Raw genomic sequence first — 24,514 nt, 5'->3', positions numbered from 1 at the left:
TCTTTCTTTTTTTTCCTTCTCCCCCCCCCCCCCCACCCCCCCCCGCCCCAAAAAAAAACCCATCAGTTGGACAAGAAAATCAGAATCCTTGCCCTAGCAGACACTGTGAAGGGAAATTTTTGAGCGGGTCCATAGATGGTGTGTTGCTGCCTCCGGTCTGGAGAGCTGGCGGGGAGCTGTAAGGCAAGCGTGCTAGAAGCCAGCTCTGGATAAGAACAACTCTGACAAAATCTTCCTCTCCATTTTAAAAAGATGGAGAATTGCTGGGGTGGTTTGAGGGGAAACTTAGCAGGGGTGTCCTTGACTTAATCAATTGCCATCGCTTTTGGGGATCCCATTTTAGGGCTGCAGTGTGGTCCATTTTTAAGCTCATCTTGTCAAGGAATACATCTGAGAATGGTTTCCCTCCTAGCACATGCTTAGAGCTTCAGCACATGCTTAAAATTACAGCTCCATTTACGTGTCTTCTTGAGGTGGGTCTCAGCTTGGAAAAGATCTCTTGTGCAGAAATTGAGTACTATTAAAAATATCTCCATAAATAAATTGATCAGTGTAATGGGCAAAATTTGAGCTCCATTGATATCAAGAGCCAAACTTCCACTGCCTACTTAGTGGGGTTGATGGGATAAAAATAATTAAAATTATTAATTGAATCAATACCCTATTTCTGTAATGTACCGCCGAGAGAATGGAACAAACGCTCAGTTGTATGAGGTGACAGATCTGTGGCAGACAGAAAGCTGTTGATTTTTTTTTTTTAATTGTTTTTCTGATGGATCAAGAACATTTTGAACTTTGCTTCATTGGAAATCACATGAAACAAAGAAATTTGGCCATATAACTGAGGGCTTTGTCCTACTTTGTAGACACTTCTCTCGCTTCCCATTGACTTCCTTTTAAAGGAGACACTCGAGAAAAAGAATTCACCTCTGTGTTTTTGTGTCTTTGTGTTGGTCTTTCTATCTCTTCTTCTTTCCATGCAAAATCATCATTGAAATCTGCTATTAGAGTCCACTCGTTGCTTATCCCTGCCATACTTATGATGGTGATGAAAACAAAAGGTACTTCATGTCCCACTAAAAATTATTTTTTCTGTAAACTGTTCCCATATTCATCACCCAGGTACAGTTGAGTACCAGATCTTTTTTGAGCTCAGATGTAAATGAACACAAGAGTCACTTTCTATAGGTGCCTCCATAGCTTCTAAGCTTGCTCCTTATGCAGTTTTGGACATGCATTTTGGAAATGCAGTTTTGGACACAGGCCATGCGGGATTTTTTCCTGCAGAACGCATAAGTGCCTTTTAGCAGTGGTCCAGAATCTGAGCAGGAGTTGCCTGTTAGAGGCCTCTCCCAAAAGGTGGCCCTATGCATTTGTCATAATTACATGCTGTGAAGGGGCTGAGCTAGCGGCTGCTGTAGCTTCTGGGGATCTATCAGTCTTTGCAGGCTTCGGGTACGGTTCTTGGAAGCTTGCCAGTTAACAAGCTGTAAAAAAGGTATGGCACAACTGGATTTGTGCAACGACAGGAAAACTGTCGGCGATTGTTGTAAATAATTGTTTTGCATTGGGAATCCGGAAGCAGCTGTTTGATAGGTGATTCATAAAGAACTACGGGGGGTCAAAGTGGTTCATTAAAGGAATCCTCTCCCTTTTAATGCTGATCATAGGGGTATTTAGTAAGGGATTTCCAAAAGTGCTTGGTCAGTGTGATTTTTTTCACTGGAAGTAATGGGAGCCTTTCCTTTTGAAGACAGAGAGGAATAGTTGAGCCAGCCCAGTGGCATCCTTTGACAATTTATCTCGAGAGCACCATTCCTCTCCTGATCTGAGAAATCAGTGGGACCTCAGACCGTGAGGCAGATCTGGCCCCAAGACTGACAGCTCTCCAGCTGCCTTCACCATGAAAGATATCTACCCAAGGGTAGTAGTCATGTATCAAAGACTGCTCTTATGGTGATGAATTTTAGAACCAAATCCTGTCTGTGAATGTACATAACAGAGTGGCACTACATCCTTTGAAAGCCAGATACATCCCTTTCTAGATTAAGATTTTTTTCAGAAACAGTATACTAAGATCATTGGACTAGTTTGTTCTCAAAAATACCTGTTCTATCACTATATCTTAGCAAACAGTAATGCTAACACCTAATTTCTATTTGAAATGGCTTTACTTCTACTGTGTCCCCATTGTACCATAGTGTGTGCAGATGCTAATCTGTACCCATAGGTGCTTGGAGCAGGTGAGGAGAGGGAAAGTGCAGAGCCTTTAGCTACAAAAACAAGCTGAATAAAATAAATCTTTACTTGCTAAGCAAACATAGGAAAGTTCGTGCCTTGAAACCAGTGATACCATTCCTGCATTTAACAGATTTCAGGCCCAGTCTGGCCTCTGCACAGCAATACAGCTTTCCCTTGATATTTGCTATTAGTTGAACATTAATTGATCCAAAGTTCCCAGAACGTCCTTGAAATTGTGGCACAAGCAGGAATTGTAACGCTTATAATTTCAGTAGCCACCAAACTGAAAAAGCTTTAGGTTACTGCCAGCATAAATGAAGAGTCAGGCAAGGGGATGTGCAGCTGCATTTATGGGTTTTAGAGTGGAATAAAGAGCAGCCCACGTAAACCGAGCATAATTCAGGTTCTTCATGCTGGCCAGGACACGTGCCTGGGATAGGCAGGGGGTCAGTAAATGTCACGCTCGCTCTGCACGCCTCTGCCAAAGTGGTGAGAGGGGGAAGAGGCTCTGCCTGTGGAGCCAGGGCACCGTGGCAGCCGCTCATCTACCGGTGTGAGCACGGCAGAGCCAGAGCTTCCCACAGCCACGGGCATGACTCTCTCAGCACTTGGCTCCCGTTTCCCGTGTTGGTTTTGGCACTGCTGCAAAGAGAAGTCAGCAGTGCCGCTGGAAATGGCAGGAAATGGGGCAGCTAAGAGGATATCGGGGCAGCTAAGAGGATATCAGGGCAGCGAGCAAACTCCATGCTTGCACCCCCGCCCCGCTAGTGAGCTCAGGGGGATCAGTGCTCCCATGCCAGGGGGAGGCCCTGCTTGCTTGTTTAAAATGCTGCTTGGTTTTTTTTTTTCCTCTGGGGGAGCAATGGGGCTGAATTGAATTCAGTTCTCTTTTAATTTTCCTCTAGTGTAAATGCCAAATGAACTCTATCCAATGGAGCCATTTCAGATTTGTACATGTAAATCTGAGTGGGGATGTCACAGAAATTCTCCACACTTGTAAAGCTTCCACATCTGGAAAAAAATATTTGACTTGCTTATAAACCACAGGTTTTCCAGTATTAAGGTTCCGGTGGCTTCTCATCTTCCTCAGAGCTTTTTAACCCTAACTGCAAAAGAAATCAAGAAAGCCACAGGGTATCTACATTTTAAAGAGATGATGGCAATGTCCTGGGAAGCAAAATGTCCCTGTTCTCTCCTCTTTTATTTTCATAATCTGCACAAATTATGAAATTACACCCAGCAATGCTGAGCAGCACTAATAGAACAGAACAGCGTGCTAGCAGAATTGAGGATCAGTAATTCTGATCAGAGCTTTGCCTTTAATTTTTGTTTTCTGACGTACGTAGTTATTTCAAAAGACACTTAGGTTGATGAAATGTAATTGAGCACAATATTAAGCCGCCTTCTGTTTGAGGGATGAGAATTTTAAGGTGAGGAGTGCCGTGAGAGCAGCCATCAGAGGTAAGGCTGGACCTTGCACGGGATGTGTGTTAACTTTGAAAGAGCCGGGGAGAACAGGAAGCATTGAGTCCCATGAGAGGGTCTGTCTGTATTACATTGTCACTTCTGTTTCTTTGGTTCTCCTCCTCCTCAGCAAATAGCCATCGCCCGGGAGGGTGACTTGCTGACGAAGGAGCGGTTATGCTGCGGGCTGTCCATGTTCGAGGTCATCCTGACACGAATTAGGAGCTACCTGCAGGACCCGATCTGGCGTGGGCCACCCCCAACGAACGGGGTCATGCACGTGGACGAGTGCGTGGAGTTTCACCGGCTCTGGAGCGCCATGCAGTTTGTGTACTGCATCCCCGTGGGCACCAACGAGTTCACTGCAGAGTGAGTGTCCATCGGCCGGCTCTGCCGTCAGTGCTGCTCGTGAGCTAGTGAGGCCGGCAAGCCCCTGGGATGCCCCCAGCTGCAGTGATAGTTTCAGCCAGCGCAGTAGTAGAGGGGAAACGTGGGTCCTTGATGAAAGGACTTTGTTGTGCATGGACATAAAGAGAGGCTCAGAGATCTTTCTACTTGAACACAGCTAGGGAAAAGAGCAATGTAAAGGGACATGCCTGTAGTGACATGCAGAAGGAGATGGTTAGATGGACCAGCAACCCAAATCAGAGGCTAGGTCCTCATCCATCTTACCCTGTGCACCTTGCACAGCCTGGCCCTGGTATAATTCTCCTTCTGAGTTCATTTTCTCTAGGTGTATACCCACTTTCTAGGAGCAAGACTGAATTCACCAAGGAAAGCTCCTAGTGCTATGGTAGGACTTCCCTTACCTAACTCTATCCTGTCATCTCTCCCCACCCCATCACCCTGTCCTTCTTCCAGGCAGTGCTTTGGAGATGGTCTGAACTGGGCAGGTTGCTCTATCATTGTTCTCCTTGGACAGCAACGGCGCTTTGACCTCTTTGACTTCTGCTACCACCTGCTGAAGGTGCAGAGGCAGGACGGGAAGGATGAAATCATAAAAAATGTGGTAAGTTGAAGGGTGAGGTCCCAAAGGATTTGAACCAGCACACTTCTCTCTGTTTTCTATCTTGCTTTGTCCAAACTCATAAATTATAACCATGCCTGTTGTTAGCCTTATTCAAACTGGACACACTCGCTGTGAGATTTCTTTCTGCAGTCTCAGCAGAGAGGCCAAGGTTTTAATTCGCTTGACAATCAAATATTTTTTCTTCCAAAGCTTTTCCCTTCCTTCTGGGGTTGGGAAGCTGGAGCTGAGAAGCTGGTATCTCCAGCAACCATCCTGTGATCTCAGTAGCTTTATCAATAAGCAGCTGGGAGTCTAGACTTTAGAACTGTTAACTTAGGACCACTCACTGACCTTATTAATGCTCTTTCTTGAGTCATCAGACCCTATAATGAAGTGAGTCACCAGTCCCTGGGAGGTGCTAAGTGGAACTGTAAGGTGTCATAGCTGCTTTGCTTTAGCTGAGGTTTCCAGCAGCAAGGCAGAGGTACTGGTACTTTCTAGCTGGTCAGATGACATAAGACTCATCATCTACTGTTTTTCTCCCTTACCATCCCTCCAGCCCTTGAAGAAGATGGCCGACAGGATCAGGAAGTACCAGATCCTGAACAACGAGATTTTTGCCATCCTGAACAAGTACATGAAGTCGGTGGAAACAGACAGTTCCACAGTGGAGCACGTGCGCTGCTTCCAGCCCCCAATCCACCAGTCGCTGGCCACCACCTGCTAGTGAGAACACGGACCCCATGCGATTTTGGGACTGAACCCAGGACAGCTGGGAGGGGTAAACTTGACGGCATGAGACCTAGCAACAAAGTAAGACTGGGTATGCCTACTACACGTGAGGAGGCATCTTCCCATCCAGCCCTGTTTGAGTGCATGTTCTTCTATACCATCCCTTCTATACCATCCCTGTGATCGGTTTTATTTGTAGCTTTCAGACTTGGGGGTGGGTGGGGGCGGGTGGGCAAAATGTGCTTTTCTTCCATGAAGTGGTCCGGTTTTTCCCTGTGATTCATCCAGTTGAACACATCACTCTGAAGCCATATTGCAGCCCCAAAAGTGGGGGGTCCTAGTGGAAGAGCTCCGTGCTTCTGCAGTGCTGGGAGCCTGCTCCCACTGCAGAAGCAATGGGGCAAATCAATCTCCCCGGTGACATGTGCCACCAGCCGTGGAGTAAGAGGGACTGAAGACAAGCTCCTGATTCACTTTTTAGGGGGAAGAAGGGATGAAGGCAGGGTGTCACCTGTGGCAGCACCCTGAGGATCAAGTAATGGGCACAGAGGAGTGTTGCTGGGCTGGTCTTGGGTGGCTGCATGCCCCAGGCTAGGGCTAGCTTTGTGTTCTTGGCCGAGTTGTCAGGCTGTCTAGCATCTTTTACAGGGAGCTTTGGCACAAGGGTTTCAGAAGAACAATGATGTAGTCGCCAAATAAATCCTCAGCACTTCAGAGAGCAGGGGAAAGAGAAAATGGCCTGGCTTTTTCCCAGCTATGGGACATTGAATTATTTTAATGTAAAGGGTTCTCCGAAGACACATCTTCCATGGACTAAACAAGATTTCTTACGGACTACAGAAGAGGCTGCATTCATGTGAATGTGCTCTTGAACACATTTATTTGGCTGGAAATAATCACTGGTCCTCACAGGAGGCAGGTATAGTTACCTCGAACATGCGTGATCTTTGATCTTCAGCCAAGGATGAGAGCTGGCGTGTGTAATTTGTGTATGTTCTGGGATGCTGTTTTCCCTTGTTTTAGACAAATTCCTAGTGGCACAGTGACCAAATAGCTTTCTTCAGAGAATGGTGACTATCAGCAGAGCTTAGGAAACTTCATCACACAAAATTTATGTCACTATTTAGAAGAGGTAAAATACAGGGTAAGGGTTAAAAAATACCCAGAATTTTCCAGGTTTAAAGGCATTCAGAGGGAATACTGGAATTCCTTTCCTTTTCCCACTCAGCTAATCTAAGATCCCTGGATATCAAGAACAGATACAGCAGGAGCTTCAAGGAGGATTTCATAACTCATAGTCTTCTCTGCTTCCCCTCAGTAGTGTCACTGAAGTGATACAAAAGCTTGTGCTTGAAGTTAAATCCTCTAACAGAAAATGATGCTAGCCTCACCACTGACAATATTTTAATTTCTCAGCTTTAGCCAGGTCACAGCAGGTAACTGCTGTTACATTATACAGATGTGATTTTATATATATATATATATATATATATTTTCCTTTCATGCATTTCATCATGCCTTGTAAACTGCATGCTATTACAGATGTTAAAAAGGCAGAGCCTGGGCATTTATGCTCTCAGAGGGAACATATAATTAATTAGGAGAAATGTCCCAGCTGGAGTATTTTGTCTTAGGCAACAACAGCCAGCACACTGCCATTAGCAAGAGGAGATCTTGCTGGCTGGGGTGAATTTGTTCTCCCGGACCCTCACCACCTACTCCTTGATAATCGATAAATACACCACACGTGAAAAGTGCTGGACATTTTCACACCTTGAGTTTCCGTTAATTGCTAAGACATTTAAACTGCAGGGAGGAAATTGTGCAGCACAGTAATCTGAAGTGAAATGAAATCTCAGGAAGTCTGGCTGAAATCTTTGAGTGGCAGGGAAGGACCCAGCCTGGCAAGGCAAATTGTTTCCTCTGTGTCGTGAGAAAAAGCAGCAGCAGATCATCTGGGACTCAATGGCACTGCAGGGCTCTTGATTTCTACTTATTCTTCCACTAAGGATGTCAGTTCTGGTTTTCCATCGTGTTCCAACAGTTCTAGACTACTGGAGTGAGGGTATCTACAGATATATATTTTTAAAAGGAAGAGGAGAATCAAGCACTTTATTTTTTGTGGAAAACAAGATACGAGGAAGATAGATCCAACCAAGATCCTATTTTTCCTGACCTATATAGTAAGTGCTTGTTATTTTGGTATGAAGGGTTTGCTGAAAAGGTGTCAGAAGTCCCTGTCTGGTTCTCAGAGCCACCTCTAGGCACAGCACAAATTAAACGTCCTACTGCATCTGACACGTTATGGGATGATGGAGCCTTCTCAGAAACCAGCATGAGCAAGAAGTTAAAACAGAAGGATGGACTGGACCACACGGCCCAGTCTCAGCTACCTACATAGGATATAGTAAGGTCAATTTAAATGCCTGTTTTCATCTGTTTAGGTCTGGAGTGAGTCATGAGGTATTTTACCTAAACATGAATATCACTTTGCATTCTTTTGCTGTAGTTTTGCCGTAATACTTCTCTGAAACCCTGCAAAACACAGTTGTGTGTACTTGAAATAACAAGTAGATGAAATCTATTTGTTGCCCTCCGATTTGCTGGCAAAAACGCAAAGTCCGAGGGCTGAAATGTTTTGAGCGAAATGTCCAAAGTGCATGAACAAAATGTGAAGTGTTTTTAACTGTAGAGTGTATGCAGATGTTTTGCCTTGTTGCTAAAGTAGTATGAGATATCAGCTAGGAATAATCTTATGGTCTTCATTTCTGAGATTATGTCATTGTCCTTTTATTATCTAAAGGATGCAAATAGGCTTTAGCTTCAGTTCTGTAACTCTCCTTGATTGTATGTGAGAAAGAGGTCCAGGCTTAGCTCTTTAAAGAGCTCCATGAAAATTGAATTTTTTTCCTCTTATCCTTATTTCAATGTCATAATTGTTAATGGAAATAGGAAGCAAATTTGTAACAGTAGAGCTAAACAGTAAGGGATTGTCATGGGGTTGGGCATATTCTCCACACTTGCAGACCCTCTGCCAAGTTGGGGTGTCTTCCTTGCAAATATGCTCTACTCCTATAGTTTTCAGCCTTCTACAATCTGCAGACCCCTAATTTTTTTTTCCTAGGGAAATGTGGATCCGTCTGGATACTTTCAGGTCCACTGACTATGGACTTGCTTTTTTACCTATATTTTCCTGCCCACTCTGAAGTAGTCTGCAAACTCCCTGGGATTTACAACCACCACTTGGAATGTCCATTTCAAGGACAAGTTGTTGGCTCCCTACAGGAACTGCAGGGAGGAGAAAGGATGGCCTGTCATGAATGAAGTCAGACTAGGTTGTTTTAATGTTCCCTTCAGCTTTGACATTATAAAATGTGACTATTGGCGGTGCACATGCCTTTCTTGGATGATGCTGCACTTGACTTCCAATGATAGAATAGAAAGGGGAAGCAAACTCAGCACTTCACTGATTTTCCTTTTAAACTTTTGACAGCACTTACTAGCCTTGAACATGTTAGTCCTTTTTCTCCCGCAATTAGTCCAGCCCAGTAGGTTCATGTGTGTTTGAGAACAAAAGAAAAAAAGAATTGAAGGTGTAAAAAAAACAAGAAAATATTCTCAAAGCCTCTTGTCAAATGTACCATATTTGTATGAAAAGCTGCTTGAGTTATTTTGTACAATGAATTTTATTTATGGTGAGGTATATTTACGTGACCTGATAACAGTGTTAAATTTTTGATCCATATTTGCTATTCAGCTGAAGATGATATTTTGGTTTTGTATTATTATTTTTCGCTGTTGTTCTAAAATTCAGCTAACAAAAGCTGCCATCTCCATTAGAAATGCTTCTACAAGAGTAAAGCATCTGGTACATGGTGATATGTCCCGTAACACAGCAACCACCAGTGTGTACAACAAATGTGGGATGACTTTTGTGATAAAGAGAAATAAAAATTGGGCTCATTCATGAAATGGGCAGACTTTACCTTGTGATGTCATCATTGTTGCAATAACTACTATTCGGGGAGAGCATCCGATTGCACCTGGCACAAAGAAAAAGCCAAGAGGAATAATGGCATTTTTTTTTATAAAAAAAGGACAAGCTTCTGTCAAAACCAAAGTTAAAAAAAAGAAGCTTTGTAGCCAACACCAAAACAGGTAAACAAATTTTCCTATCAAAAAGTTGAGGATTTTTGAAAAAAAAACATCCTTCCACAACAAATTTTCACTTCAAAACTTGTTTTAGTGTAAGAGGGCTGGGGGAGGGAAAACGACATAATTATTTTTAATAGAAATTGACAGGCCTTACTTAAAACAAAGCTAAACAGAGGAGTTAATTTCCTCTCATTTCCACAACCTTGTCAACTCAGCAGGGTCCTTTTTATTCCAGGAGACTCTCCTTGCTATTTGTTACCAAATTTCCGTTTGAAACCATTCTTAGGTTTGTGTTAAAAGCATCCAAGGAGTGAAGTGGCTGTGGCTGTTGACCGCAGAATAAGGAGTGGGGACAGAGGGAAAAAGACCACCTCGGTGCTGAGTAATTTAGGGTGAAGCAACTGACCTGGATCTATGGGAGTGGGAGCACCTATGTCTCATCAGCTCTAGACAAAACGCTGTAACCAATGTTCCTTTTCATGGCTTCTTCCCAAGGTTTCCTCATGGGAACAGCTTCCTGGCTTAACAGGAATAAAAAAAATGCACTGGTTCTTCATGTAAAATTGGAAGTGGACTTTACACCATGACCAGGCAGCTGTGTTGATCTTTCTGATGTGCTTTTAGTCATGGGGCACATGATGTGCCTGCAGCTGTGTGTGTAACACATGGCTGTGGAGGAAAGTTGCCCAATGTTTACTGATTTCAACATGGTTCTGCAATGAGGAATTGGCAGAGGAGAGCAGGACTTTCTTCCTGACTCAGCCACTGATACTAGGCAGGTTGTTTAGTTTCCATCCTTTCCTCCATCAATTTTTCTTTCTTTTTTTTTTTCCCCTTCTTTTTTTCTTTTTTTTTTAAACTAATTTTAGCTGCTGTCTCATGGACATTCCAGTGTTAACATCAGTCCTAAGAAGTGGCAGGAGCTCACAGGCTGCATGGTCTCACCTGGAGCCAGAAGCAATACTTGCTTTGAGTATCAGGGTTCAAGACTGAATTTTGGACAACCAACCCTAAGGGACCAGCATCAAAGATACAGGCCCACATCTTTCTTCTTCCTAATGTTTCTAAATGCGTTAGCATCCTCAGATCAAAGGCACTCCACTAATGCGAAGAGCAGTTCATTAATGATTGTTTTATTCTTTCACAAGCATAACAAAAAATACCCTTTCTGCAAGTCAGGAGTGCCTTTCACATCTAGTTTTCCTTCATTTAGAGTTCTGATGCAAACATCTGGCAGATAAGAGGTCTGCAAACCTACGATCTGCTGATTACACGTCAGTTCGCCTCGTGGCACCCACTGCTGCTCTGATGCCTTAAGGCCTCTCTCGCCCCCTGAACATCCACCTCCCATCCATCACCAACCCACCACTCCTGTTCTGCCAACATAGATGGTTTATGGGGCCACAGTGACCCGGATCACTGAACTTCTCTAGATAAAAAGAATAACCCTGTGAGAAGCAAGGTGGGGTGTATTTTACGGCCTAATAACCCTGGATCACTCGGCTGCTCCGCAGCAGACACCCACAGGTATGTGCACTGGCAGAAGGAGAGAAGTATGGCAAAGGTGGGAACCCACCATGGGTGTGATGGTCTTGGAACTCCCAGAGTTGGCGTTGTCATCTAAACTCATGCCACTGCAGACATAGTTACAGATAGGTGGAATTAAAAGCTGTCTGCTCAACAAAGTCCAGTCTTTCAAGCTTTGAGCAACCTTTCCTGTAGTGCTGCAATCTTCTGAACACCAGGCAATTCCCTTAACCCCTATACAATCAGGTCATTGTCAGAAAGAGAAGGATTTACCCTCTTTTTGAAGCAGCAAACAGCTCCTTGGGGCCATCAAACTACACAAAACCCATAGCTGAACATTGCAGCCCTGTTCTGAAAGTTTCCACAGGAACCATGCCTAGCAGACAGCCAAGGGCAAAAGTTTCTGTCACCTGTTAGCAGGATACGTCCACCATTGTTTGGAGTGCAGGACAATTGATACCCGGTATTTTTCCATCATTTGTTCCAGAGCAGAGAAGAGCAGGGGAAAGAAAAGCCTTTTGATGTTGCTAAAGCAGTTATTTGCACACAAAGCTGTCTTGCTCTTCCCCTTGGATTCCAGTCAAGTTTTCAAGTTTTTTGGCCTGGAAACCAGTATTTCAGGAGGAACTGCATTGTAAGAAGATGAGCCGCTAAGGAAGACTCCCTGATTTCTGATGAGTTATTTTTAAGGAAACATCTGATGCGCGTATCAACCAGTGAGGTCACAGCTTGGAGCTGAATTCCCTTAATTACAGCCTGCCCATTAAAATGAGGATATGAACCAATAACCGAGGCATTGGTTCCATCCCTGTTTTATTGTTATCAGTCTGAACTTGCCCTTGACTAAGCATAGTAAGCAATTCCACGCCAATCCCATCTGGCTTTTAAACTCCCTTATTTATTGCCATATGCAGCCTTGCTAAATCCATCAAATGCAACTCCTGTGACTTAGGGATTTCATGTACCACACCCCCCCGCAGTCCCTGCATAAGAGAGAGAGACGTGTCACGCTTGTGTCCTGTGGCTGATTGCAGATCTGACTGAAGCTTCTCCCATGGTGGTGACAATCAGGCACGCTCCGTCCCATACAGTCAGCTCACACTGCAGCATCCCCTGCTCTTGGGACTTCTTCCCTATCACATCTCCTCTCTTCCCAGAACAGAGAACAGCTTCTCTTGGAGATCTTACCCCTTGTCAAATCTGGCAAAAGCAGCCCATGGGGTCAGATATCTTTGGGAATGAAACGGGGTACATAACTCCACGTATATGTGGTCACGTTAGCCCTTTCCTTTAGGAAATTGAGCTGACGAGGGAAGGTACAGCTGTGGCTCAGAGTGCCTTTTGCTTTTGACTGCAGCACTCCTGCTGCTGCGACTGTAACTTATGAGGTTGCACCATGACCAAAAAGACTATTTTAACCACAGATCCCTTCCATAAAAATTTGCTCCCTCCCTAACACCTCTCTGCGTGCAGTGGGGAACAGATGTCAACAACACTCACCCAGAAAGGCCTGGAAATTTTGGATGCAGTTTCACTGTCAATAACCACATCACCATTAGGACTCCCCAGCTACGAGCAAGACCTCAGGGTGTTGGAGAACGTCCAGGAAAGGGGAGAGCCCCACAGTGTCCCTGTGCACCACAGCAAGCAGGTGGAGCAGCCCAGGAGGCGACAGGGACACGAGTTCCCCCAGCCAGCCGCAGGCAGTCAGCACTGCAAGCACAGCAACACTCCTCCCACTCAGCCATCACCTCGGTTTCTGCAATCAGCTTCATTTTCACACATTGCACGAATAGGTCTTACCCAGCACCTGCAAGTAAATTTACTAAATAAAGGCCAAATCCTGTCACCATTGTCTTGCCCAGGGTGCCTTTTGCATGCATAATATCCAGCAGCAGCACCAGAAGTTGCTCCCAGATCACTAATAAATCAGCGCCGATTTAATTTCCTACATCAAAACCCACTGCCACACAGTTTGTGTTGATTATCAAGTGTTCCTGTGGCAAAGAGGAAGACATGGGATTTGGCTGGCACAGTCTCTCCCAGCCAGCGACCCACAGGTCTGTGAGTGATGAACAGACCCGATTAAAATCAAATGACTCACAAAACACTTGAGCATTACATTTGCTGGAGAAAACAATTGTACAGAGATAGGATCAGGTGCTGAGTGAAGGAGCCGCGCGGCGCTAGCGAGGCTGCTCTTCCATGGTCTAAGGGCAATTTCTGTAGTAATATATTCTGTAGTTATATATTTTAGGGGGGGGAAGGCAAGTTTTCAGACATGTTCAGATCCTGCAGATACCGTTTCTACCTATAAATGGGGGCTTGCTGAAGAAAAGCTATTGGTTTTACTTATCTCTGCTGACGTACAGAAATCTGGCTCCTGCTGCATCGAAAGGGCTTTTGTATCGGCAGTCGGTTTCTGTGTACACACGGTCACCGCACACAAACACAGGGAGGGAGGACGTCGGCAGAGGGTGGGGATGAAGGCAAAACACTGGTGTGCGACACACTGAAACGTTCACACGCAAGAGAGGCTTCAGCAGCAGTGGGATGGGGAGTTGACGGGGCACTTACAGCTCCAGATCCATAGTACGGGCTGAACCACGTGGCCATGATGAGTGAGACCAGGCAGCTAAATAGTCACAAAATAAAAGGGTGTAAAATGAATTTAAGTGATGGAGGAGCCCATGGGCTGGAGCTGACTTTCTCAGAGCTGGGATTTGGCATGGAGGCAACAAGGTCTTCTATCACCTGGATCTCTGATCTCCTTTTGCAAAACACTTTACAGCACAAGAGTGGCCTTGTCACTACACACTCATCTTTTGTTCATATTTCTTTTTCAAATGCACCTTTGCCTGCAGCCTGACCTTTCCCACTACAACTCAAAAGTCAGGAAGGTCCATTAGGGAAATTTGGCGCAACCTTCAGCAGGGAACATGCCTTTGCCTGGCGAGGACATGATGCAGGGAACTCCGCACTTCCACTAGGACATACCCATCTTCCCTGGACACCTATATGTTTCCCAGCCCCTCAGCCTTGCCCTTCAGTCCTACAACCTACACCCAGCCATAGCGCTAAGTGAAAAATAATAAACGCCGATGCTTGAAGCGACAGGACACTTTCTGAAATGTTTCCTTGCAATACAAACTGCAGTTATAGCCTCTCTTAGTAAGAGGAAATGCCTCCAGGAGCACAAACACTGTTCAGGATTTAATTTCTCTTGTTCACTTTTAACTTCTGTTACACCGTACTCTGCACACGTATGAAGCCCACGGTTTTGCAGTGCGTGCAGCTCGCCCAGCGTCCCGCAGCTCAGCCGCCGCAGCCGGGCTCGCACACGGCCTAACCAGGAGCGCAGCCCCCTGCTTCCACAGCCCCTTCTCCCGACCACTGCAATGAGCAAAACCCACTCCAGAGGGGAAATCCCTGGGGATCCTCACCCCGGATTCGTGCAAGGGCTGCTGAACCCACTCGCTGCTGCCACCAAACCCTCTCCTCTGTCCCTCCAGCCCCGAGCAGGCAGGGGACACGGGCCCAGGGCAGCGATGGGCCTTGCAAAGGTCACACGGGACGGTGCCGTGCCCACGGGAGCGTGCAAGGCCGGCACGGCGATCTGCTGCCGCTGCACCCAGCCCGGGGCCGGGCCAGCCCCGTCCCGGAGGAGGAGCCGCCCGGGCCGGTGCGGTGGCAGAGCGGCCCAGCCCTGCCCAGCCCCGGCTTCTGCCCTCGGCGCCGGGATGCTCTGAGCCGTCCCGAGCACGAAGGAGATGGAGCCACGGGAGGCGAACAGCAGCTGCAGCAACGGTGGGTGCGGGGCGGGGGACGCGGGGGACACCGGGACTCGACCCAGGCGGGGGGATCCCCGGGCGGGGAAGGGGAGCGGCACCCTCAGCCTTGGTTGGGCTGCTCCCTGTCACTGCTCTGTTCTTCTGGGTTTGGGGTTTCTTTTTTCTTTTTTTTTTTTCCCTCTTTTTTTTTTTTTTTTTTTTTTTTTTTTTTTTTGAGGTCTGTATAGGAGTGGGAAAACTCCCTTTATCGGCAAGGCACACACAGCCTGCCCTGCCAGCGGCAAGCACTGCGCTGTGTCAGCTTTACAGCGAAGTTAGTTTTCCCCTTTAAAGACTACCTAATCCAGTCGGTAATCACCCCATCCCACTGCCAGTAGCACATTACAGAGACTTTCACCCAGCCGAGGAGGGATGATGTCCCCCTGTTCCTCAGGATATATTTCCACAATCAAGGATATTTTTTCAATTATAAACCTATTGGGGAACCTTTGGAATCTCATCTAGAAAGTCAGTGGAATTTTTCCCCATTAGAAAAGTTTGAACCCGGTTCAGATACAAATCCCCACCTACGTGTGCCAGGGACAGGGGTGTGGGTGGGAAAGATCTATGCCAGTCTCTCAGTTTAGGATAAAGGTGGGACCTGTGCCCAGGCTGCTGTGAGCAGTTTCTCCATTGCATACCCCTGCCTGAAGAGACACAAGTACTTGCTCCGTAATTCCTACGTGAGTTCAAGCAGAGAATTGAAGTCTTTTACTACAAAGGGATTTTTGTGACACTCCACCTGGCTGTTCCATTCCCCACAGTCACACTGTCTTTACTACACCTGGAGTGAAGATTGCAATACAAAGATGTGCAGGGTGTGGTAGGAGTGTGAGGGTAGGAAGAAACTCAGCAATTTTCCCACCCACACACAGCAACACACCTTAGCTAGGGACACAGGGGCTTTGTGCTTTTGGTGTTAAGAGCAGAAAACTGTGCCTGCTTTCAGCCCTTCCGCACTGGCAGGACTTCGTGTGCTTTACGAGCACTCAGGAGCTCTGCCAATACATAGAATGAAACCATTAGACAGCAGAGGCAACACAGAGATGAAACTTTGGCCTGGGACAAGCCTGTTGTCTTATGAGCGATCCCACGGCACTGCTCAGTACGCAGAGCTGGGACAGACGCACAGTTACAGAGCGCTGCCATCACCCCCCATTAAACCCAAAGCCGTCCCAGCTGCAGACAGGCCAGCAGACACGAGGATTAGCTAGCTGGAAAGCACCAAAGCCTTTGAATCAACAAGGCTGGGTGTTGATAAGGCATAGTTCAAACTCCTAACACTGGAGTTTGGTGGAGACACTCAGGCATTGATATTTGGAAATTCAAATTACATTATTATAGTGGCCCTCATGGCCTTCCAGCTCAGTGTGCAGACTGGCAGACACATTCAGTGTCAACAAGCAAGCTGCTTGAACCGCACTCCATAAATCTGTCACTCGACATCTTGCCATTTCCATACATGAGTAAAGAGATGTCCTGGGTTTTTGAGAGATGGTGGGTACGCACTGTTAGGGTGACAGCATGGGTGGCTGTTCAGAGGGACATCTGAATGAGTCCAAAGAGCAATAGAGGCATTGTTGACAGCCGTATCAGTAATTTGCTGTTTTATCTCCATGGTGGTCTCACAGGGTCTCTGATCACCCTTTCGTGCCTTTCCCACCGGGTCGTGTGCCAAGTGGTCAGTGATGCTGACCCAGCTGACTCCGTCCAGGACAACGGGACTTCAGATAACTTCTGGGTAACTCGGCTGGAAAGCAATTATGGATTCTACATTGGCCTGGGCTTGGCTGTCTTCTCCAGCTTCCTCATCGGAAGCAGCGTCATCCTCAAGAAGAAGGGGCTGCTACGGCTAGTGGAGAAAGGAGGCACCAGGGCAGGTAAGGCTTTGGCAGGGGGGGCAGGAGGGAGGAGGTTCACCTGTTCCCAGAATCATATGCGTCTGGGTACACACATCAACCTTCTATCAGCAATGTAAGATAGACCTTTTCTGCGTGTATGTTTGTGTGTGATACTCAGAGCAGTGCTGTGCTGCAGCTGAGGAGCTAATTTACAGAGCCCTGCACTGGAAGGGCACATCAGATGTGCACCCACCAGAAGAACAATACGTGCCCATCACAGCTCTCGCATGGGAAAGGATGAGGCCAGGAGGAAGCAGAGTGTTGAAAGCTCTTTGAAATGTTCCCCTTTGCACAAAGGTGCAAGTCACCCCTGTGCCACAGGCTGGAGCAGAATAGCACAGCTCCGTGACCCCACTCTTGCTCTTATTGATGCACTATGCAGCTTTGCCACCAAGCCACCGAGACAAGGATGCGGCCCCACGTGCTTTAATTGCATTAGCAAGAGCCATTAATTCATGCAGGACTGCACACCTGTGATCTGTGTGTACCCTGCTTGTGGTTTTCAGAAGGGATACTTCTGAGGTATGTTGCTCAACAACATGTAGATAACTTTCCTCTAGCACCAAGCTCTTAGAATGAGGCGTGTGTTTATGTGCACGTATACTTGGATGGGAAATGGAGGAGGAGCACTGCCTACAGTGGGATTGCACAGTGGAACTGGGCCCGTCCCATCAACATTGCAAGCATGCACTCTAGCAGCAGGTTAAGTCCTACCTTGCAGCTGACCTACTTGCATAACTACAAAACAATAATTAAAATACTACTGCTTCCCAGCTCTGGCCTAGGAACAATTCTTAAATCATTTTAGAAAGGAAGTCAGTGTCACTGTCCCCATATGGGGACACAGAGGTATGGAACGATGAAGTGACTGTCCAGAGTCAACGAGCAAAGCTACCAACAGCCCCTGAGCCGCAGGCCAGTCTCCAGTCCGTCTCCATCCCCTGCCGTTAGGCTGGCTGCGTGCAGCTGCTGAACTCACATGGGTTTGCTTTTTGACATTACATTTGCACAATGAAATATCACTATTGTTCCAATCGTAGAAGGTGTCTCTCCTTCCCTCCATGAACTCCTCTCACAACAGAACCAAGCAAGTAGAACAAGAGCAAGCCCCTCCCTGCTTTTCAGGATGTTTAACCATGTTTAATCAGGAATTAGAGATTAATGACAGAAAACTGCAGCTGACAAAAACAGTTCTTGGGAAAAAAAAAAAACAAACAAACAAAAACCAGAACAACCCAGCAATTTCTAAGGAACACCAAAGCATAACATTTGAACTTGAGCGGTTGTGAACTTGAGGAACCAGAAGAGGCAGAATTCCAGCAAATTCCTGTCTGCCTCTTCATTCCGCCTTTCCCTATCTTGTCCTTTAATCTCTCGGTCCCAGTGTTTCACCCCTGCTATCTGAGCACATCACTTTTCTCCAAGGCAGGTCAAACACTGCTGTCACTGACAGCTCTGGTCAGGTCGGGCTTATCAAAAACATGGGCCCAGTAAAATCAGGGTTCACAGTGTCAGCAGGCTCAAGCTCCTTACATCTAACAGCTTGTGGGTTAAGAGCAGAGCTGGATTAGTTCACAACACAGTATGTCCATTCTTCCTTATTTATATGCACATTTTCTTTCATTGAGTTGTTCCAGTGCCAGGAATCATTTTTCCATCAGGAACGCTCAGTCACACAATGACTGCTCCACATCAAGTTCACACTAGGATTTCTGGTAGTTCAGGCTGAGGTCCTATGATACAAAGCAACATGCAAAAGCAGCAGATAGCTTCCCAGACAGGATGCAGGAAGCCTTCACCATGACCATACAGCAGCACAAACCATGGTACCACATGCCTGCATAGGGCAACCAACTGTTTTTCCCCCTTCATCCTTCATAGCTAGAACCCCACTTAAGCTGGGTTTGGAAAAATTCATTGCCTTACCTTAGCGCCCACGCGTGAGACTCCACAGCGAGCCAGTGTGATGCAAGGTGACGCGCAGGCTCCTCACAGGCAGGATGCAGGGTGGCGATGTCCCAAGAAGCAGCATTTGGGTGGGGGCCACCCAGCACAGAGCAGCCCCTGCCTTCATTGCTCTGCTCCGGGAGTGCCCCACAGCAAACAGGCAAGCAGAACATGCAAGACAAAACATAAGTGGTCCATGGGAGCTCAGATGGGCTATTTATTGCTGGGTTTAGGGGCTGGTGCACCCTGACGAACCAGCAAGGATGACCACAGCTCCTGGGGCTGAAGGGCAGCCCCAAGCTCCGTGCTGCAGCAAGGCAGGCTGCACCCCAGGCCAGTCACTCTGTGGCTTTGGGGCAGTGGGTGCCATTCCCACTGCCACCCAGGATTAAACAACTGCTTTTATTGTACTTGCATTGTGTGGGCCTGAGTGCCAGCTTCCACTAATCCCTTGGCTCAAAATGACTTCCACACTGGATGGCAAATCTGTACATTCTGTCCTTCCAGGTGGTTTTCTTTGTCACACTTTTCCCATTGCAATTTGTCCCTCTTCAAAGGGAAGTTTCTCATCTCTTACTCTGAAGAAGATGGTTGTTAACTCCTGCATACCTGTGTGGTTTGCTTCCCCAGGAGATGGAGGACACGGCTACCTGAAGGACTGGCTCTGGTGGGCTGGCTTGTTAACCAGTAAGTAGAAACTATTTCCCTGGTTTTGCAGCTTTTCCAGGGTCTGTCCCTGTGAACCAGGTGTGGAATGAGCCCAATATCTGGTGGCTTAAAGCCTTTTTTCCAGCCGGTTCCCCCATTGTCAGCAGAGGTACCTCAAGGAGAGCGGAGGCAGCAGGATCTCCCTCACCATCCTCCCGCAGGGCTGGTAGGACTTGCTAGCTCAGTTTTACCTGATCAAAAGCGTGAAGAGCCAGGTTTTAATAAGGCAGTTGGCTGGCCTGCCTGTGTACTAGGCACAGGGCTAAGTGCCTCCCGTACGTGCCCGGGGGCTCTGGGAACGGTTACGGCTGCGGCACCAGGCAGATCGCAGTAGTGTTGGTAGCAGCTGCTTTCTTGAGCAAGACCTGCTTTGCCTCAGAGCAAGCCTTAAACCCCTCCTTTTCATGCTGCAGCATTACAGTATCTTCTCAAACTGGACTCAGAGCTGTACAAAAAGCAACAGAGTGTTCTTCAGAACAGGCTCTTCTGGCAGGTGCCCCCACCTTGCTCTGCCCTCACTGCTCCTGCCATATGGCCCATGAGGACACTTTGTAGGTGAGGAGCAGCCTCCCAGCAGCTGCCCCAGCTGCCCACCCCCTCATTAATGACCCAGACAGACCCCAGCTGCTGGGCTGGGGGGTTTAGTGGGTTAATATGGGCCAGCTGTGAAATGGCCAAGCCCGGCACCCCCAGCCCTTCTCCGGGTGGGAACAGGGCTCCAGGGATGCCTCTGCTTGCCTTAACTTGTACAAGAGAGATTTTCACCTGCTGTCTGGCTCTGTTTAGAAGCAACATGAAACCCCCATAATAAAATCTACTCTGTAGCTGATGTTTGCAAGCCCCACAAGAGAAAACACAGAAAGTATACTGACACTTGCTGACATTTATTTTTCTTGTGTTTGTGTAGTGGGTGGAGGGGAAGCTGCCAACTTTGCCGCCTATGCCTTTGCTCCCGCAACCATCGTCACGCCCCTGGGGGCTCTGAGCGTGCTCGTAAGGTGATTTGTGTGTCTGTATTTATTTGCCTGTTTGTTGTGTAAGACAAACAAACTTGAAGTGGTGCTAATATGGTTTATTCTGCTGGAAAGAAAAAAGCGTCTCGGTGTTTTCTAAAAATGCTCTAACAGTTATTGTCCTTTTGGGGGATCACTTGGAAACCACTGAATTAAGTATGCTCTTCTGGAAATGCTGCATGTGGATAGCAGCAGGTAAACTTCAGGTTAAATTACGGCAAATATCAACGTTACTTCCTTCTTATTCCAGCTCTTTAGCCAGCTCAAGTTTGGTTTATTTATTTTGGTTTGTTCTTGTAGTGAACAGTACTAAAAATCTGAAAGGGTCCAAAATATCAGGCTTGTTTTTAAACTGTCTTTCGTTTGCCTTTTATTTTCTAGGCTCTTAGGGTGCTCTGATGTTATGTTTTTATACTTCTGTCTGTTGCCAAAAGGGCTAAAACCCTATTTTATTTATTTTTAAAAAAGGAGATTTCATATCAAAATAGATGCCTCCGGTATTGAAGGTTTTACAGAAGGACTCTGGTTGTGAAATGCATAAGCAAACTGAGAGTTCAGACTCTGGTGTCTTGCCCCAAATTTTTATACACCACAACTAGATATTTTTGCAGATATATCTGTAGCCTCAGTACCTTCAGAGTTTCTCTGAGGCTTAATAGTTCTGATTGTTTAGTTAAAATTAATGTCACTCTTTTGTGTTAGGTTGTTTTTTTTCCTCTCTGTTACACTTGTCCTTGAGGTAATTTCCTTAGGTACTAAGGGCTTCATAATGCCTAGCAGCTCATGAGTGTATCTGTAGCCCCTGAAAATATTTCTGAGGATGTGCTAATCCATTCAGCATTTTTTTCACCTTGCTGATACCTGAGCTGTGATCTGTAGATCACACCTGCATCTGTGCAGGTTCAGCTGAGAATAGAGGCAATGTGATTGTGTATTAACACACTGGGATCCAACAAGTTGACTCCAAATTTGTGTTCTTGTGTCGCGTGAAGGCATTCTTTACGTTATTTTATCTTCTGTTCCTTCTTTAAAGGACTTTAAAGCACCAGCTGACATTTTTCTGTCCCATGCAGTGCTATTCTGTCTTCGTATTTGCTTGGAGAACGGCTCAACCTGCTGGGAAAGCTGGGCTGCATGCTGAGCCTCGTGGGCAGCACCGTGATGGTGATACATGCCCCAGAGGATGAGGAGGTCACCACTCTGGATGAAATGTCATCTAAGCTGAAAGAGCCAGGTATGCAGGAGGTAGTGTTTTCTCTCTTGAGGCTGGGCGGCGTGTATTGCACATGCCTGCCACTCAGTTTTGAGTTATTTCTCCCCCTTTTCCAGGTTTCCTCGCTTATGCTGTGATCCTCTTGGCTGTCTGCTTCCTCTTGATCTTCTACCTCGCACCCCGGTATGGCCAGAGCAACATCCTCATCTACCTCACCATCTGCTCTGTTATTGGTGCCTTCTCTGTGTCCTCAGTCAAGGGCCTGGGTATTGCCATCAAGGGCTTCTTTGCTGGCCGGCCTGTCCTGCAGGACCCGTTGACATGGATCCTTGTCATCACGCTGGTAGCATCCATCACTACACAAATTAACTACCTCAATAAGTCTCTAGACATTTTCAATACCTCTTTGGTGTTTCCTATCTACTATGTGCTGTTCACCACCATCGTCATCACAACTTCCATCATCCTCTTTAAGGAGTGGGTCACCATGACTGTAGTGGACATAATTGGGACAGTTTGTGGCTTCCTCACCATCATTTTGGGGGTATTTTTACTTCATGCCTTCAAAGACATGGACATCAGTTTAGAGAATCTACCACAAGTCCTCCAGAGTGGACAGCAAGCACCAGCCACCCGAGATGACAAGAACATCCTGATAGAGGTGGACAACTCCAGCATCGGCCCAGAGGATAAACCCAAAGTATTCATGATCTATACCTAGCGCGTTATACGTGAGGGTCTGGAGGTTGGGTAGATGGGTTGATGTCAATATTCCAGATTCTAGTAAGCAATTTAAAAAAGGCAAAGCAGAAAATAAAACCAAAGTGTCTTATCCAAAGCTTGGTAGAGTCAAGCCAAGTCTTTCTCTGGGCTTTTGGATTGGATCTTTGCCATGGTGTGGCAGCAAGGGGTATGTTTAACCCTCACTGGGCTTTAATACATGCAGACACTGAAAATGAAAACCCTCTTGAAACACAATACTCCTGGGATAAAGCTCCTCTGAGGCCCCTTCCCATCTCTTATTCTTGACAGGGCCGATGTTTACTCTTGCACTCCTTCCCCTGGGTGGCCGTTGATGTGTTTATTTCCAGGCCTTGACTGAGTCATTGATTACTGTTTTTTGTCTGTGTTTGTTTTTTTTTTTTCCTTTCTAGACACTTGCGTGAACTCTAAAATACATCCCAGTATCTCAAACGGAGGTGAGAGACAAGGACTGAACCATGGACGCCTGCTATTCAGACTCTGCTTATGCATGTTTAATTACTTGCTCTGCAAATATGGGACAATATTGGTGAATATGGGTAAAACATGGTAAATTTTGGAACAGGTGCTCACTTAGGCTCAGTTGCAGGACCCAAGCTATGAAGTATTTTTAGGACACTTGGCCATGGCAGAAAAATCATTTTCAGCTTTTGTTTTTTGTGAGGTGCAGGAGTTGCCTGCAACACAGGGTTAATCAGTTTTATGTGGGTTTTTGTTTGTTCAGGCTTTGTTGTGTTTTTGTTTTTTTTTCCTTAGCAGCTATGGTGCCCAGGCCACGTTGTGGCTGGTGAAGCCACTGGGCCTGATCCAGACCTCACTCGAGCAAAGGGCAGGCCCTGCTCAGGCTGGGGAGCTCCATCAGGAGAAATACCACCACCATTTTCAAGACTTTGTGTGGTCTGTGAAAATCTTTTCAGCCTGAAAGACCAAGTGGCTGTACATTTTAAGTATTTTTTTTTTTCTTAGGAAATGTCTTGACCTTGGAGAACCTCCCAGTTCTTTGAGCCCCATGACCTGTCATGCTATCATTTAAGCCCCAAAGTTTTTCTTTCTTTTGTTCATTTGTCTGTTTAGAGGGAGGTCTGAGCTGCATGTTAAAAGCCAAACAGACATAAGTGGGTGATGCTCAGCAGAGCTGTAGGAATGCAGTTCATCCCAGCATGGTCCCCTCTCCATCTCTCTCAATATAGTATGGATGTTACTGGACTTTTGCTCATGGCTCACTTTCAAAACCCCCTTGGATTTGTATCAGTGGTGAGGAGAAAGGGATGAGCTGGAAGGTGAAAAGGGAGGTATTACCACAGTTAAGTTGCTCCCATCTTGCTCCTGGGTCTTACAGCACAGGGAAACTGGAGCCCGTTTGCTCACAGCAAATCCCAAAAAGGGAGTGGTGAAGCCCAAGTTGGCTTTGCCAATCTGGCTCAGTCCGGTGGCAGCTCTGGCTGGGTTAGCCCTGGACCATGGTGCACATTCATGGTGTCTGAGATGCTGACCTGATTGTGCCTGGGTCTGAGCATCACTGAGCAAATGCAACTTGGGGCTAGGGGGAAGAGGACTATGCAATCTCTTATTTTAATAACATTTCAGTACTTTTTTTTTTTTTTTGAGTGTGGAAAGGGAAATAAAGGCTTTTTTTTTAAAAAAAAAAAGAAAAAAAAACCCAGTGGATCTGAAAGTTTGTTATTTCTCTTATCTTATCAGTTTAGCCCTAAAAGATGAACAGGCTGAAGGGCAGCTGAGTACAGCAGAAAGAGCATCTGGGGCAGCGAGTAGAACAGCAGTGCCCTCCTTTGGTAGCAGAAAATAATCCAAGTAATTCTCCCTAGGCTTTGTTTTTGGCATCCTAATTGAAAAAAAAAGTAATTTTTTTTTTTAAATGTAATGTAAATGTAAAGGACTCATCTTTCCTCACTACCTAGAACTGCATTTCATAAAAGCTATCCCTCCAGCTATCCTGCCATCACTGGACAAATGCCACATATAAAATGAAGATTTGAACCAAGGTAATGAAA

The 24,514-nt window shown here is 46.3% G+C and overlaps 2 protein-coding genes across 7 annotated transcripts in view; both read left to right on the top strand.

Moving 5' to 3' along the window:
- Window positions 1-9,431, top strand: part of CYFIP2 (cytoplasmic FMR1 interacting protein 2) — a 55,075-nt gene extending 45,644 nt beyond the window's left edge. For all 4 annotated transcript variants that reach the window (XM_086758663.1, XM_086758664.1, XM_086758665.1 and 1 more), the window contains 3 exons: window positions 3,836-4,074; window positions 4,567-4,714; window positions 5,274-9,431. In XM_086758663.1, the coding sequence (XP_086614789.1) occupies window positions 3,836-4,074; window positions 4,567-4,714; window positions 5,274-5,441 (555 nt within the window). In that variant the 3' untranslated portion in view covers window positions 5,442-9,431. The remainder of the gene's footprint in view (window positions 1-3,835; window positions 4,075-4,566; window positions 4,715-5,273) is intronic.
- Window positions 9,432-14,823: 5,392 nt separating this feature from the next.
- Window positions 14,824-24,490, top strand: NIPAL4 (NIPA like domain containing 4). Of its 3 annotated transcripts, XM_086758805.1 has the most exons (8): window positions 14,824-14,935; window positions 16,590-16,838; window positions 19,437-19,493; window positions 20,422-20,512; window positions 21,601-21,761; window positions 21,857-22,440; window positions 22,895-22,939; window positions 24,422-24,490. In XM_086758805.1, exons 1-7 carry the CDS (start codon window positions 14,899-14,901, stop codon window positions 22,904-22,906), a joined length of 1,191 nt encoding a protein of 396 aa, XP_086614931.1. In that variant the 5' UTR covers window positions 14,824-14,898; the 3' UTR covers window positions 22,907-22,939; window positions 24,422-24,490. The 3 variants fall into 3 exon arrangements, with proteins under 3 accessions (XP_086614931.1, XP_086614930.1, XP_086614929.1); XM_086758804.1 differs by lacking the exon at window positions 24,422-24,490 and having other exon boundaries at window positions 22,895-24,101; XM_086758803.1 differs by lacking the exons at window positions 22,895-22,939; window positions 24,422-24,490 and having other exon boundaries at window positions 21,857-22,578.
- Window positions 24,491-24,514: the final 24 nt, after the last annotated feature.

The sequence above is a fragment of the Chlamydotis macqueenii genome, chromosome 14 (assembly GCF_036417535.1).
Source record: "Chlamydotis macqueenii isolate bChlMac1 chromosome 14, bChlMac1.mat, whole genome shotgun sequence".
In the NCBI taxonomy this organism is placed as follows: domain Eukaryota; kingdom Metazoa; phylum Chordata; class Aves; order Otidiformes; family Otididae; genus Chlamydotis; species Chlamydotis macqueenii.
The sequence above is the reverse complement of the archived record's forward strand: the minus strand, read 5'-3'. Positions and strand labels throughout refer to the sequence as shown.

Coding starts and splice junctions, on each gene's coding strand:
- NIPAL4 (XM_086758803.1), top strand. CDS start 14,899: ATGGAGCCACGGGAGGCGAACAGCAGCTGCAGCAACG. Junction 14,936..16,589: donor GAACAGCAGCTGCAGCAACG/GTGGGTGCGGGG, acceptor GTGGTCTCACAG/GGTCTCTGATCACCCTTTCG. Junction 16,839..19,436: donor GAAAGGAGGCACCAGGGCAG/GTAAGGCTTTGG, acceptor TTGCTTCCCCAG/GAGATGGAGGACACGGCTAC.